Source organism: Pecten maximus, chromosome 13 (genome assembly GCF_902652985.1).
Source record: "Pecten maximus chromosome 13, xPecMax1.1, whole genome shotgun sequence".
Lineage (NCBI taxonomy): Eukaryota > Metazoa > Mollusca > Bivalvia > Pectinida > Pectinidae > Pecten > Pecten maximus.
Window position 1 is genome coordinate 5,203,033 of NC_047027.1, and position 16,380 is coordinate 5,219,412.

Genomic DNA, 16,380 nt, shown 5'->3' on the forward strand with positions numbered 1-16,380 from the left:
CACCTTCTAGCTTCGCGCTATAAGGAATTTCTTTTTATCTCAATTCAGCACAACAAAAACAAAACTCTAACAATAGCGGTGAAATACTGGGAAACTCGAGGTCGGGGGTTTGATCGCTGGTGGAGACACACTGCTGGCACTCCTCTCAAAGTCTAGTGTGGGTTGGGAGGGAGCTAGATCGACATCCGGTTATAGGTACATGTAGTTTCATCAAATGTTGATGAAAACGTCAAATATCATGTAAACAGGGTTGTGGGAATATTAAAAAGCATCTGTTTCATGGAAAATGAGCGCGAGATACTACAATGTAGCATTGTTTTAGTCATTTAAGGAAAAAAAGAAAATCAAGTCATTGTTCCTGTAAACTTGTATCTGATGGTAGCATTTCATTGGTTATTAAATTAAGTTCCAGCATTCCGCTTATAACAGGCGACAATCTTGCGTCATTTTTTCAGCAAATTGGTAGGAAGGGACTGGAAAACTGTATCTGTCTCTGTGGGACGGCAGTACTCAATTATTTAATTCGGGATAAGCCTCGTTTTGATAAATAGTGACGATTACAATTATCAAATCGTCACTGTTCTTTCAAAACTGCCCTGATGATATCTTATCTTTAAATCGAATCCACGTATCTCAGTTTTAAAAGATAATGATCTCGAGTCCTTCACTACAACAATGATAACGTTTGCTGATCTGATCAGGCACATCAGTTAAAAAATCATAAAAATCACGAAACTAATTGATTTAATTCAATCTTTTTTAAGTGCTGAATCTTAATCTAAATCTTTAATATTTTAATTTCTTCACTGAGGGGTGATATATAACAGATGTGTTAAACAACTGTAGTTTCTCAGGAGATTAGAAAGATAATGTCTTCAATTTTTGTAATTTTCATTGCACATTTCATCGAAGTAGAGGTTTTAATTCAATATTCTTTCGATAAATTACCGGGTATCACAATCTTTTAGATACATGTACAACGTACACGAATTTTCCTTAAATGATAAACAATATATCAGATATGAAAAAAAAATTATATCAAATTTAATCAGAATATCATCAATAAACTCGTTCATTGTCAGTTTGTAGTTATATCATTACATATACACGAACATACCGCAGCCTCCCAAAACACACATACGCACTCACCACACGCATGCATGTCGCACGCACGGGAGGTCGTCCTTAAATGACCTTAGTTGTTAATAGGACGTTAAACAAAATAAAAAATAAACCATTAGATATACACGGTATGTGAGTTGACCATCCCCATCAATTTGATAAATGAGTGACAGGGGTCAAACGAATCCCTCCTAAACGTGGAGTAAAATCTATCTGTTTGATATTATTATATCATGAAAAGCCGTTTGTCAATGTTTCGAAAACGCCTGTTTACATGTCCAGCAAAGACTGCAAAAACAAAGGTTTCGGAAATGTTCTCAATCACTGTTCAAGACATACATCTTTTCAAATTAAAAGAGACAAAGAGTTATCGTTCCTTTACAGGTAAACTTTCCGTAAACGAGCAAAACAGAGTTTGTTACGGAAAGTACCGATGTTTCCCGATTTGTACGATTGCATCACCGTAATCATGATTTGATGACGTCACTGCTTTCTTCTTCGGAAGGTGACAACTGGTGTGCATTCTCCTATTATCCAGTATTATACCGAATTTATTCATTGACTCATTCCTTTCTTATGTCCTCCTTCCCTTTGTCCATCCCAATAAATCCCCACGCCTCCCGAATGTCCGCATGGACGTAGCAGTGTGCCTTCGGTCAGCTTGGGACACGAATGTTGAAGCTGGTCACGTGTCAGAGCGTACGTCGGCGTTCAATGACAAATTAAACATGTCCCCATAGCCAATTTCACTTTCCCTGACTTGTGTCAGTCATTTTTATTTCTTCTCCTTTCTTCTCTCATTCATATTAATTGTCAGTTATCTCCGTTACCGTTTTCCCGCCTACACCTGTATTAGATATTTACGACTCCTCACGTGCGACCGTGAGATCACCTTACAACCTCGAGTCTATTTTATTGTTATCTGCTACCGAACACCTCCTGTCCCTCCCCCTGTATTAATTTCTTCTACATATTCAAGGTTGTCACAAGTACAAATGCTTAACCGTACTCCTCCTCATTCCCCTGTCCCTCCCCAGCCTCCTACCTATTCATGAGGTCACACGTCCGAAAGTGCAGCCGCCGGTCATCGTCAAATTTAACATGTCCCCTCATTATATAGCACTCGAGGTCACTCACGTGGAAAAGACAGCCTTTAATCAAATTGAAGGGGACTCGCGTGCCTTAATAGGGCCGTTAGAGGCGCTGAGGGAGACTTAGGGCGACGCTGGCCCCGTGATTGACCCCCACACATGTCGCTGAACGAAACATTGATTAACTAATGAATTATGGATTAAATCTTTAAGGTAGACATCACAAAGAAAACTGCAATAAATTCGTATTGTTTTTCTTTGAATATATTAATATCTTCCGAATGTTAACTCAATCAAAGAAGAAGAGGTTATCATTAGCCGTGGTAATGTTGAGACATTCTCCATCTTTGTTCCGATTATTTCTCTGACCCTTTAAACACATGCGACATGTTGGTTTCAATTCCAGTTTTGTTATGAGTACCATTTTCTTGTCTCCCTCAATTATTTCTCAACAGTTTTTCCCACGCAAGATGTTCTTGGTTGTTGTCAATGTATTTCGATGAATTTTTGTTTTGTTTTCATTTTACATTTTCTCTGTTTATTTGGGATATTTTTGTTTCGGTTTTCAATTTTGTGCTATATTATATATTCTGTGTCTTTCAAGACGCCATTCAGGTTAGTTTCGATGTACATGTATTTCAATGATTTTTTTTTCTATTTTGTTTCGATGTCTACTGATGTTTAAAACATGTTTTCCTTTTCTGGTTGGTGTGTTACCCCCTCCCCCACCATGTCCATGTTTGATAGATGTATACGGAAGTAAATGAATATAAACAAGCGTTCCTGAAGGGCGAGCGTCTCCTGCTTCCGCTACATAAATCTCTATGAATATCCAGGTCCAATCCACGTAATGTTTATCTGTTTTCTGGGGTTTTCGCCCGGAGAACACACAGGGTCAATTTGAGGCGGGGTCTCCTTGTAGTAGTTGGTGACTACCTCTCTGAACAATACCCAGAGCGATTAGGATAAAGTGTCTTACCCAGGGACACAACCACGACTGTTTCTCAGATTCTCACACACCTCGGCTCTTCACCTGAGCTTACATTGCCAGCGCTCGCCCCTAACCTACATAGCTATCGCGGTCCTTTCCAGGAAACCTAACGTGCTCAGAATCATATCCGAGTGTTATTTGAAGTCATTGCTTGACCTCGGGAACTGTAAAGAGGATAATGTCTGTTGTTTATAGACTGGCCATCTTTCCCATGACAGGTCACTACAGGGTCACAAACAGTATTACTTTAACTTCTTTTGAGTCAGAATAGTGTGTTTCTTTAATCTGTGTGAATGAATGAACGAATGACATAAAAATTAGATATAAGTTAATATAACTAACATTTTAAATGCAATGACAATAGTTACACACCTCCCGACCTTACCTATATATGTAATGACAATAGTTACACGCCTCCCGACCTTACCTATATATATAATGACAATAGTTACACGCCTCCCGACCTTACCTATATATATAATGACAATAGTTACACACCTCCCAACCTTACCTATATATGTAATGACAATAGTTACATACCTCCCGACCTTACCTATATATATAATGACAATAGTTACATACCTCCCGACCTTACCTATATATGTAATGACAATAGTTACATACCTCCCGACCTTACCTATATATATAATGACAATAGTTACATACCTCCCGACCTTACCTATATATATAATGACAATAGTTACACACCTCCCGACCTTACCTATATATATAATGACAATAGTTACATACCTCCCGACCTTGCCTATATATGTAATGACAATAGTTACACACCTCCCGACCTTACCTATATATATAATGACAATAGTTACATACCTCCCGACCTTACCTATATATGTAATGACAATAGTTACCTCCCGACCTTACCTATATATGTAATGACAATAGTTACCTCCCGACCTTACCTATATATGTAATGACAATAGTTACCTCCCGACCTTACCTATATATGTAATGACAATAGTTACACACCTCCCGACCTTACCTATATATATAATGACAATAGTTACCTCCCGACCTTACCTATATATGTAATGACAATAGTTACCTCCCGACCTTACCTATATATGTAATGACAATAGTTACACACCTCCCGACCTTACCTATATATGTAATGACAATAGTTACACACCTCCCGACCTTACCTATATATATAATGACAATAGTCACACACCTCCCGACCTTACCTATATATGTAATGACAATAGTTATACACCTCCCGACTTTACCTTTATATATAATGACAATAGTTACCTCCCGACCTTACCTATATATGTAATGACAATAGTTACCTCCCGACCTTACCTATATATGTAATGACAATAGTTACCTCCCGACCTTACCTATATATGTAATGACAATAGTTACCTCCCGACCTTACCTATATATGTAATGACAATAGTTACACACCTCCCGACCTTACCTATATATATAATGACAATAGTTACCTCCCGACCTTACCTATATATGTAATGACAATAGTTACACACCTCCCGACCTTACCTATATATGTAATGACAATAGTTACACACCTCCCGACCTTACCTATATATATAATGACAATAGTCACACACCTCCCGACCTTACCTTTATATATAATGACAATAGTTACCTCCCGACCTTACCTATATATGTAATGACAATAGTTACACACCTTCCAACCTTACCTATATATATAATGACAATAGTTACACACATCCCGACCTTACCTATATATGTAATGACAATAGTTACACACCTCCCGACCTTACCTATATATGTAATGACAATATTTACACACCTCCCGACCTTACCTATATATGTTATGACAATAGTTACACGCCTCCCGACCTTACCTATATATGTAATGATAATAGTTACACGCCTCCCGACCTTACCTATATATATAATGACAATAGTTACACACCTCCCGATCTTACCTATATATGTAATGAAATAGTTACACACCTCCCGACCTTACCTATATATGTAATGACAATAGTTACACACCTCCCGACCTTACCTATATATGTAATGACAATAGTTACCTCCCGACCTTACCTATATATATATATAATGACAATAGTTACACACCTCCCGACCTTACCTATATACATTTGTATATAATGACAATAGTTACCTCCCGACCTTACCTTATATGTAATGACAATAGTACACACCTCCCGACCTTACCTATATATGTAATGACAATAGTTACACACCTCCCGACCTTACCTATATATGTAATGACAATAGTTACACGCCTCCCGACCTTACCTATATATGTAATGACAATAGTTACACACCTCCCGACCTTACCTATATATGTAATGACAATAGTTACACGCCTCCCGACCTTACCTATATATGTAATGACAATAGTTACACACCTCCCGACCTTACCTATATATATATAATGACCATTGTTACACACCTCCCGATCTTACCTATATATGTAATGACAATAGTTACACACCTCCCGACCTTACCTATATATATAATGACAATAGTTACCTCCCGACCTTACCTATATATATAATGACAATAGTTACACACCTCCCGACCTTACCTATATATGTAATGACAATAGTTACACGCCTCCCGACCTTACCTATATATGTAATGACAATAGTTACACACCTCCCGACCTTACCTATATATGTAATGACAATAGTTACACACCTCCCGACCTTACCTATATATGTAATGACAATAGTTGCACACCTCCCGACCTTACCTATACATATAATGACAATAGTTACAAACCTCCCGACCTTACCTATATATGTAATGACAATAGTTACACACCTCCCGACCTTACTTATATATATAATGACAATAGTTACACTCCCGACCTTACCTATATATATAATGACAATAGTTACACACCTCCCGACCTTACCTATATATGTAATGACAATATTTACCTCCCGACCTTACCTATATATATAATGACAATAGTTACATACATCCCGACCTTACCTATATATATAATGACAATAGTTACACACCTCCCGACCTTACCTATATATGTAATGACAATAGTTACACGCCTCCCGACCTTACCTATATATGTAATGACAATAGTAACACACCTCCCGACCTTACCTATATATATAATGACAATAGTTACACTCCCGACCTTACCTATATATGTAATGACAATAGTTACACACCTCCCGACCTTACCTATATATGTAATGACAATAGTTACACACCTCCCGACCTTACCTATATATGTAATGACAATAGTTACACACCTCCCGACCTTACCTATATATGTAATGACAATAGTTACCTCCCGACCTTACCTATATATATATATATAATGACAATAGTTACACACCTCCCGACCTTACCTATATACATTTGTATATAATGACAATAGTTACCTCCCGACCTTACCTATATATGTAATGACAATAGTACACACCTCCCGACCTTACCTATATATGTAATGACAATAGTTACACACCTCCCGACCTTACCTATATATGTAATGACAATAGTTACACGCCTCCCGACCTTACCTATATATGTAATGACAATAGTTACACACATCCCGACCTTACCTTTATATGTAATGACAATAGTTACACACCTCCCGACCTTACCTATATATATATAATGACCATTGTTACACACCTCCCGATCTTACCTATATATGTAATGACAATAGTTACACACCTCCCGACCTTACCTATATATAAAATGACAATAGTTACCTCCCGACCTTACCTATATATATAATGACAATAGTTACACACCTCCCGACCTTACCTATATATGTAATGACAATAGTTACACGCCTCCCGACCTTACCTATATATGTAATGACAATAGTTACACACCTCCCGACCTTACCTATATATGTAATGACAATAGTTACACACCTCCCGACCTTACCTATATATGTAATGACAATAGTTGCACACCTCCCGACCTTACCTATACATATAATGACAATAGTTACAAACCTCCCGACCTTACCTATATATGTAATGACAATAGTTACACACCTCCCGACCTTACCTATATATATAATGACAATAGTTACACTCCCGACCTTACCTATATATATAATGACAATAGTTACACACCTCCCGACCTTACCTATATATGTAATGACAATATTTACCTCCCGACCTTACCTATACATATAATGACAATAGTTACAAACCTCCCGACCTTACCTATATATGTAATGACAATAGTTACACACCTCCCGACCTTACCTATATATATAATGACAATAGTTACACTCCCGACCTTACCTATATATATAATGACAATAGTTACACACCTCCCGACCTTACCTATATATGTAATGACAATAGTTACCTCCCGACCTTACCTATATATATAATGACAATAGTTACACACCTCCCGACCTTACCTATATATATAATGACAATAGTTACACACCTCCCGACCTTACCTATATATGTAATGACAATAGTTACACGCCTCCCGACCTTACCTATATATATAATGACAATAGTTACACACCTCCCGACCTTACCTATATATGTTATGACAATAGTTACACACCTCCCGACCTTACCTATATATATAATGACAATAATTACACGCCTCCCGACCTTACCTATATATATAATGACAATAGTTTCACACCTCCCGACCTTACCTATATATATAATGACAATAGTTACACACCTCCCGACCTTACCTATATATATAATGACAATAGTTACACGCCTCCCGACCTTACCTATATATATAATGACAATAGTTACACACCTCGCTGAGCATTTAAATACTGCTTTTGAGTAACGATTCGGTATAAGCCGATCAGTAATCATTTATCAACAGGTAAAGACATTTTAATACCATATAACATTTTATCTTGGTTTTTGCCTCATTTGATTTTCAATTTCCTGCGAGCAGAGCCACTCTGCGTGTGTTTCTGTAGATTAGGTTTGTAGAATTAATTAAGCTGTACCGCTCGCTGTGTTAGACTAAAGACGTAAAGGGACATCGTATGTTTAAAGTACCAGTGCGATCTAGAAATGGGTTTGTATTGTGTAGGACCAAGCCGCTTGATTTCATCGACATCCATTTAACATCAAGTGATACAACCTTTCAATAATTCGAATTAACTTAGCTCACATTCAAAGTTGAATTAGCATAAGGATTGCGTTATCCGTGTTACACTGGTGTACTCTTCAGGGAACGTGCGCGCGTGCAATGACCAGCGAAGTATTACGTTGCATGTAATCGTGATAAATCATAGAAAACTCAATTTGTTATCACGATAAAATATATTGTTTATTTTGTATATGCGACCCCTGCGCAGCAGAAACAAAACAGATATTTTCTCATTAACCAAGAACTTCTAGTTGTGACGTCATTTCTGCGACAACTGTTAACAGGTGCACGTTCTCAGGATATGGCAGTGCAGTATCTCGAATATAACAATTGATATTTTTTTCTCATTTTATAACAAATCAAATTTGGATACATTTTTTTCCAGAAGTGCATATCTTTTGAATATTTGAAAATATACTTAATCTCCTGTTCAAAAGGAAGGTAGAGTATTTTTTTTGATTTACCAATAGTTTCTTATCATTGATCCTGGTCACGGCACCGATTTCTGAAGTTTTAAATCATATTAGAGCTATGATATTCACTAATGACTAGAAGACTGATCTAGTATTTTTAAATCTGTTATCATTTAAGAATGATCTTTCCTGTGTGTGAGACACATGCGTGTTTTGGAATGTTGCCGAATGTCCGTGTTTGTCTCCTTGGAACGCGGAACTAAAGCCGACTTTATAGTGCTACCTCACTGAAACATACTGCTGAAGACATCCAGTAGGACACTCCACTTGGTCACATTATTCTTCCTAATGTCTCCTTTGACAATGCCTCACTTTTGGCCTTTAGTTGAGCGTTCGCCGCTGTGAGGAAAGATTTGGGTTCTGTCCCCTAACCGAGACATACCAGAGTCTTTAAAAATGGCAGTTGCTTCTCCTGCTTAGCGCTCAGTAAATTTGGAGTGGGACGACTGGTTCGCCGGTTGTCAGTATAATGTGACCGGTAGGGGTGTCCTGCTTGGTGTCTTCGGTAGTATGCTTCAGTGAGGTAGCACTATAAATCGGCAAAAGTTCCGGCCTATCACAAGGAGACTTAACACGAACATACCGCAGCCTCCCAAAACACACATCGCACGCACGAGAGGCCGTCCTTAAATGACCTTAGTTGTTAATAGGACGTTAAACAAAATAAACCAAACCAAACCAAGTTTAAAGAGAGAGGACCATATAATGGAAGTCTCCCCGTTACTACAAACTGTACAACCTATATATATATATCTTATTAGTGTTCAAAGAGAATGGGCCATATAATGGAAGGCTCCCCGTTACTACAAACTGTACAACCTATATATATATCTTATTAGTGTTTAAAGAGAATGGGCCATATAATGGAAGGCTCCCCGTTACTACAAACTGTACAACCTATATATATATATCTTATTAGTGTTAAAAGAGAATGGGCCATATAATGGAAGGCTCCCCGTTACTACAAACTGTACAACCTGTATATATATCTTATTAGTGTTCAAAGAGAATGGGCCATATAATGGAAGGCTCCCCGTTACTACAAACTGTACAACCTGTATATATATCTTATTAGTGTTCTAAGAGAATGGACCATATAATGGAAGGCTCTCCTTTACTACAAACTGTACAACCTATATATATATATATATATATATATATATATATCTTATTAGTGTTCAAAGAGAATGGACCATATAATGGAAGGCTCCCCGTTGCTACAAACGGTACAACCTATCTTGTTACTGTTTAAAGAGAGTGGACCATATAATGGAAGGCTCTCCAGACAAAACAATGTAAGTGTGAGTTCTGATATGTTACTATTGTTCACTATTCACCAAGGAAACAATAAAATAATTGATCTTTTGTGATAAGAGTCCTACATCATTCTGTCAAACCTGACATCATCTCAAACTTATCGCGAGTACATTAATTAAGTATACCCATGATGCATTCACGTTGTCATGGATTCCAATAAAAGCCATCCTATACTACCGTCTCGGAGGTAATGTAATATGAAGTGGTTATGTATGAAATTTAATTGTCATTGATAGGAATAATTTCAGAAATATGTAACCGCTATAAATTACATTTGAGAATAGTCCACGCCATATTGTGGTGAATTCTGGTGAATTCAGATTTAATTAGGTATATTGTATAGCATGATAAAAATTTTGAAAATCACCAGAGAAAAATTAAAACGTCTAAAGGAATCGTACTATAACGAGATAGACTCACTCTGTAATTTTATATTTTACAACAAAATCATTTTAGCTGTCAGAACGTCAGACAAACTATGTAATTTGATATTCTATTATTTTCGGTCCGCGAACAATACCGGCTGAAAGTGTAGAATTTATATGCTTGCTTTATATTTGTGCAATAAAATGTTAAAAATCACTGCGACACGATGTCAAAATTCTCCCAGAAAAAAACTTTGGGATAACCAAGCGACTTTCGTGTTATTTGAGTTCCTGAGTTAAAACGTTATAAAGGATATAATTATATTCGATAGTTTAACTTTTTGCGTTTTACCAGAAAATTTTTAAACAACAGAAAATATTTTATGTGAAAATGAAGACAACATATGATGTTTTTTATTTTACTTTCGATGTAGCTTTTCAGTTGCAATGTCATTCTATCCTCCAGGTGGGGGTTCCCCGTCCACTGTTCCCCAGGTGGGGGTTCCCCCGTCCACTGTTCCCCAGGTGGGGGTTCTCCACTGTTCCCCAGGTGGGGGTTCCCCGTCCACTGTTTCCCAGGTGGGGGTTTCCCCGTCCACTGTTTCCCAGGTGGGGGTTCCCCGTCCACTGTTTCCCAGGTGGGGGTTCCCCCGTCCACTGTTCCCCAGGTGGGGGTTCCCCCGTCCACTGTTTCCCAGGTGGGGGTTCCCCGTCCACTGTTTCCCAGGTGGGGGTTCCCCCGTCCACTGTTTCCCAGGTGAGGGTTCCCCCGTCCACTGTTCCCCAGGTGGGGGTTCCCCCGTCCACTGTTCCCCAGGTGGGGGTTCCCCCGTCCACTGTTTCCCAGGTGGGGGTTCCCCGTCCACTGTTTCCCAGGTGGGGGTTCCCCCGTCCACTGTTCCCCAGGTGGGGGTTCCCCCGTCCACTGTTTCCCAGGTGGGGGTTCCCCGTCCACTGTTTCCCAGGTGAGGGTTCCCTTGTCCACTGTAAGTCTCCGGCCCGGGTTTCCTTACTGTCTATCGAGTACCCGTGGTCGCTTATTTGCCATTATACTTTCACAATAACGTCATTTCCTAGGTAAAGAAAACTGAAAAAAAATCATTTCATATAAATTTGAGATCATTTGAACTTCAAATGAGCGATTGAGGGAATGGAGTCACCAGTAATAACATAGATATGGTAAAATATCTATTTGTGCGAGCCCTTGGAAACCCACAGATTAGGTACAGCTCCAAGCTTGTCTTTAGTTTCGTAATTTAATGCGTACAACAGTGACGGATCCAGAAAGGTTTCCGGAGTTTCCGGATTCCCACCAATAGTGACCAATCAAAGCATCTATTTAAATAAATAAACCTCGGACAAGTTTGACATTTCAAAATTTTTAGTGACGATCGTCTATGTACTTGCAATACCTTGTGCAAGACTCATCCATCAAAGCATCGGGGTTCTTCCTGAACTCCACGTCGGACAATCTGGCTGCCAGAAAATGTCCTTTTATAAACGTACACGTGTGCTTCCTGACGCTGTTGACCGTATCTAACGGTAGGCGGTTATTTAACACTTAAATCGTACGAATTGTGCTGAAATAGCGCTGTCACCAAGTATAGTGGAATGAAGTTCTCTGGCAATTCTTTATTGGCTAACAATTTGCGCTTTCAAGCTGTCTGGGTCTCATGAATGTTTGTGCGCGGGCACAATTTACTGTAATTGATCTGAGACCGAGAAACGCTTGATTTTTTTTCGATGATTGCCAGGTGACGTCGAAAAGAATGAGAGCCGCTGTGTTTTTGTAGCCGTCTTTTCTACTTAATTTCACATTTTTAAAATTTGTTTACATTAAGTTTTTTTTCTTCCCTATTGCACAAAAATGCCATTAAGTCATTGAATGTGAATTTAAAAATCAATACCATGTAATTCTATGTTCCTCGTAAATCCCAAACAAATTGATTCATTTTAATGAGATTTTCCGAGCGATTTCTTCCACAGATACTGCACTGGAATTGTTATACCGCTTTGATAACCTTAAACAAACGCTATCTTACTGGTTCATGGCGTAATAAAATCATTTGCATAAATATATTTACAAAATTTGCATGCAATTATGGATATTAAAGGCAGATTTAACGGAATTAGGAGAGCTCAAGGCCGAGGCCTATGGTGTGACTGGTATGTTGTTGAGCTAGCTATCGGCGGACACAGACACAGGACCGAGCTGCGCCATCCACGCCTAAAACTCACACCGTTCTACCAAAAACTCTCCCACAATTCCAGAATTCACAGTTCGATAACATTGTACATAATTATTTAACAGTAAGCGTTTCACAAACCCAGAGTTGGCACCGCATCCCATTATTTTACAATAAGCGTCCCTCAAACCCAGAGTTGGCACAATACGCCATTAATTTTCAGAAAGCGTCCCACAAACACAGCGATGATACTGCACCTTACCACAATGACACCATACCACATTATTTTGCAATAAGCGTTCAACAAACCCAGAGTTGATACCATACCACATTATTTTACAATAAGCGTCTCACAAACCCAGAGTTGGTATTATACCACATTATTTTACAATAAGCGTCCCACAAACCCAGATTTGATACCATACCACATTATTCTGCAATAAGCGTTCAACAAACCCAGAGTTGATACCATACCACATTATTCTGCAATAAGCGTTCAACAAACCCAGAGTTGGTACCATACTACATTATTTTGCAATAAGCGTCTCACAAACCCAGAGTTGGTACCATACTACAATATTTTACAATAATATAGAGATACCCTCATTGGGATATTGACGTCCTGTTATATTCATACTCCATTGTTATATTGACGTTCTGCTTTAGTTATACCCATTGTAATCAATGTACACATTTAGTGTTTCGTTATTGTAATTGTAAAACACACATATATGCTTTATTTGGCCTCAATCGTGGGTGTTTTGATGTGAAAGTCAATGTCTACTGAACAGGGCTATGATTGCCTCCGGCTACGTAATGTCAGCCTTGTTATCAAAACTCTCACATTTTGACAGTAATGGATTTGATCGATAACAAAGATCCCGGTACCTGCTATTTTAGGCTCAGCCTCTCAAACTGCCATAACTTTTGATTCTAGAAACATTAAGTGTAATGCCTAATTGCTAAAAAACAAACCAGTATAATAATTATATCATGCCTATTACAAAAGAACTGAAGATTGCTTGCTTGACATTTTGAGTGGGATATCTATGCGAGAATTTGAAAACTCAATATTGTATTTGTAATAAGTATTAAACAACACTCCAGTTTCCTACATCATGTGAGAATGATTGTGATTTGACTCTATTATACCAGTAAAACTTGCCACACTATAACGTGTTGTCAAGGTGACAATACTTTGGAAATGAATGGAAATCTCAACACTGATTGGCTGATTTTCTCTTCAACTTATTGGCGTTATGGGTGATCAGCTAATACGTAATTGTGAAATGTGATATCTACACGTTGGATTTCCCGTAATTATTTCCCAATTTTCTTTAAATGTATCCGGTAGAGGTGCAAATTGATGATTGATGACACGGTCACGTGACGGGATCTGATCTGTTTTCAGTCAGCGACAAAATGGTGTGTGTATTCGTTAAGGCACTGTATCCGGTCGTGTTGTTGATCTCGTGACTTCATCATCAATGCATGATGGGACATATCGTTCAGAGTTTCACAGATTGTATTTAACAATATAGATACAATAAGTGTATTTCGTTTCGTTTCTAGTTCATTAGGTAAGTGGTTCGTGCTTGTAATGCCCCAAATTCAGAAAAGTGTTCAAAACTTAACATAGGTAGAATACCGACGGGTAATCAAAGTTCACAGTTAAAATCAATGTCACAGGGCATTCTCTTTAATGAAAAGTTCAGACGTCCTGCTGAATAAAACAAGGACAGAATATAAATTAAACTTATTAACAAGGGGACTTATGAAGATCTACAACTAAAACCAGGTATTCCAGGTGGGTAAGGTTAGGACAATTAGGCCAAGTAGTCCGGATAGGTAAGGTTATGAAGATGATATTAGGTATAAGGTCGTGCATGTGTATTCTGGGAAGGGAGCAGTTAGATCACAGTCGCCGTATAAATCCAGGTTGAAGAAATCGGATGATGTTACGTTCTAATTCATTTTAGAGCACATTCTGATTCTTCATGGACTCCTATATTAGTCGCTTCTTACGATCATTGGTTACGGGTAAAACAACTTTTCTTATTCGTCGTTATAAATGATGTACGTGTTTTGTCGAACTCACAAAATTAATCAACTATCGATATAGTGTTTGTTTGGGATCTATCACATGTAGCACGGACTCAAATAAATCGACGTCCTCAAATGTTCACCTATTGATAATAATAAAAATCATCATACATTTATCTCATCCGTCCTTTAATGTCCTCACTGTAATAATAGTCCGTAAAACAATACCAATCTATACCGATATGACATTTAATATTTCTAAATATAGCTTTACGCACACCTCCTGGCTCTTCATTACGCATGCCCCAGAAAGCATTTCCGTCATGACGCGATGGACTCGTCACCCAATCACGTTATCGCGGGAGATGGCGCGATGACCTTGACCTGCCCCAATATCTGATCTAGTGCCTTTGACTCAGCCCTTGATTATGGTGGTTGAAATAAATAAATGTTGATTATAATGCTATTATTTTAAACATATAAATCTTATACTATGACAAATTCTCAATAGCACAACATTACTCAAGGCCATGGTTAGGTTTGGAATTTGCAATTTAGATAGGTTAATATTTATTCTAGTTACGCTGGTAAGGGAGCGGTGTTTGATCACATGATATCCATTTAAGGCACGTGCTTGTAATACTGCGTTCCTTTATCTGTAATTAGGGGTTGTTACACCGATTATACTACCGATCTCTCACTTGTATTCTGTGCCATCTTTTCAATAAATCCACTCGGTTGATGTCTTACGCTCAAGGCCGCGTTACAACAACGACTGGTGATGCATATATTTAAACAATATTTGGTTTAAGAACTATAAAAATATTATACACAGATAGAGTTAAGAATTGGTCGTTGAATATATCGATTGCTGATGAATAACCTTACAACACAGATCCGCGAGCTTTTACAGTCGTCATCACGAGTCTCGTGAAATAAAATCATGTCTTATGCTTGTGCTGTTTGATACCCATTGTTATGTTTGTACTGTTTGGTACCCATTGTTATGTTTGTATTGTTTGGTACCCATTGTTATATTTGTACTGTTTGATACCCATTGTTATGTTTGTATTGTTTGGTACCCATTGTTATGTTTGTACTGTTTGATACCCATTGTTATGTTTGTATTGTTTGGTACCCATTATTATGTTTGTACTGTTTGGTACCCATTGTTATGTTTGTATTGTTTGATACCCATTGTTGTGTTTGGTACCCATTGTTATGTTTGTACTGTTTGGTACCCATTGTTATGTTAGTATTGTTTGGTACCCATTGTTATGTTTGTATTGTTTGGTACCCATTGTTATGTTTGTACTGTTTGGTACTCATTGTTATGTTTGTATTGTTTGGTACCCATTGTTATGTTTGTATTGTTTGATACCCATTGTTATGTTTGTACTGTTTGGTACCCATTAGGTTGTATTGTTTGTACATTATGTTTGTACTGTTGGTACCCATTGTTATGTTGTTATTGTTTGGTAACCATGTTTATGTTTGTCCTGTTTGTACCCATTGTTATGTTTGTATTGTTTTGGTACCATTGTTATGTTTTGTACTGTTGTGTACCCATTGTTATGTTTGTATTGTTGGTTACCCATTTGTTTTTTTGTAGGGTTTGGTACCCATTGTTATGTTGGTACTGTTTGGTCCCATTGTTTATTTTGTATTGTTTGGTTACCCATTGTT

General features: G+C 37.9%; 1 protein-coding gene across 1 annotated transcript in view; it reads right to left on the reverse strand.

The window, feature by feature from the left end:
• Positions 1–10,920: 10,920 nt before the first annotated feature.
• The window catches only part of LOC117340375 (foot protein 1 variant 1-like), a 97,517-nt gene continuing 92,057 nt past the window's right edge, over positions 10,921–16,380 (reverse strand). Inside the window, exon 2 of the mRNA XM_033902136.1 lies at positions 10,921–11,481. Coding sequence (XP_033758027.1) covers positions 10,921–11,481 — 561 coding nt within the window. The remainder of the gene's footprint in view (positions 11,482–16,380) is intronic.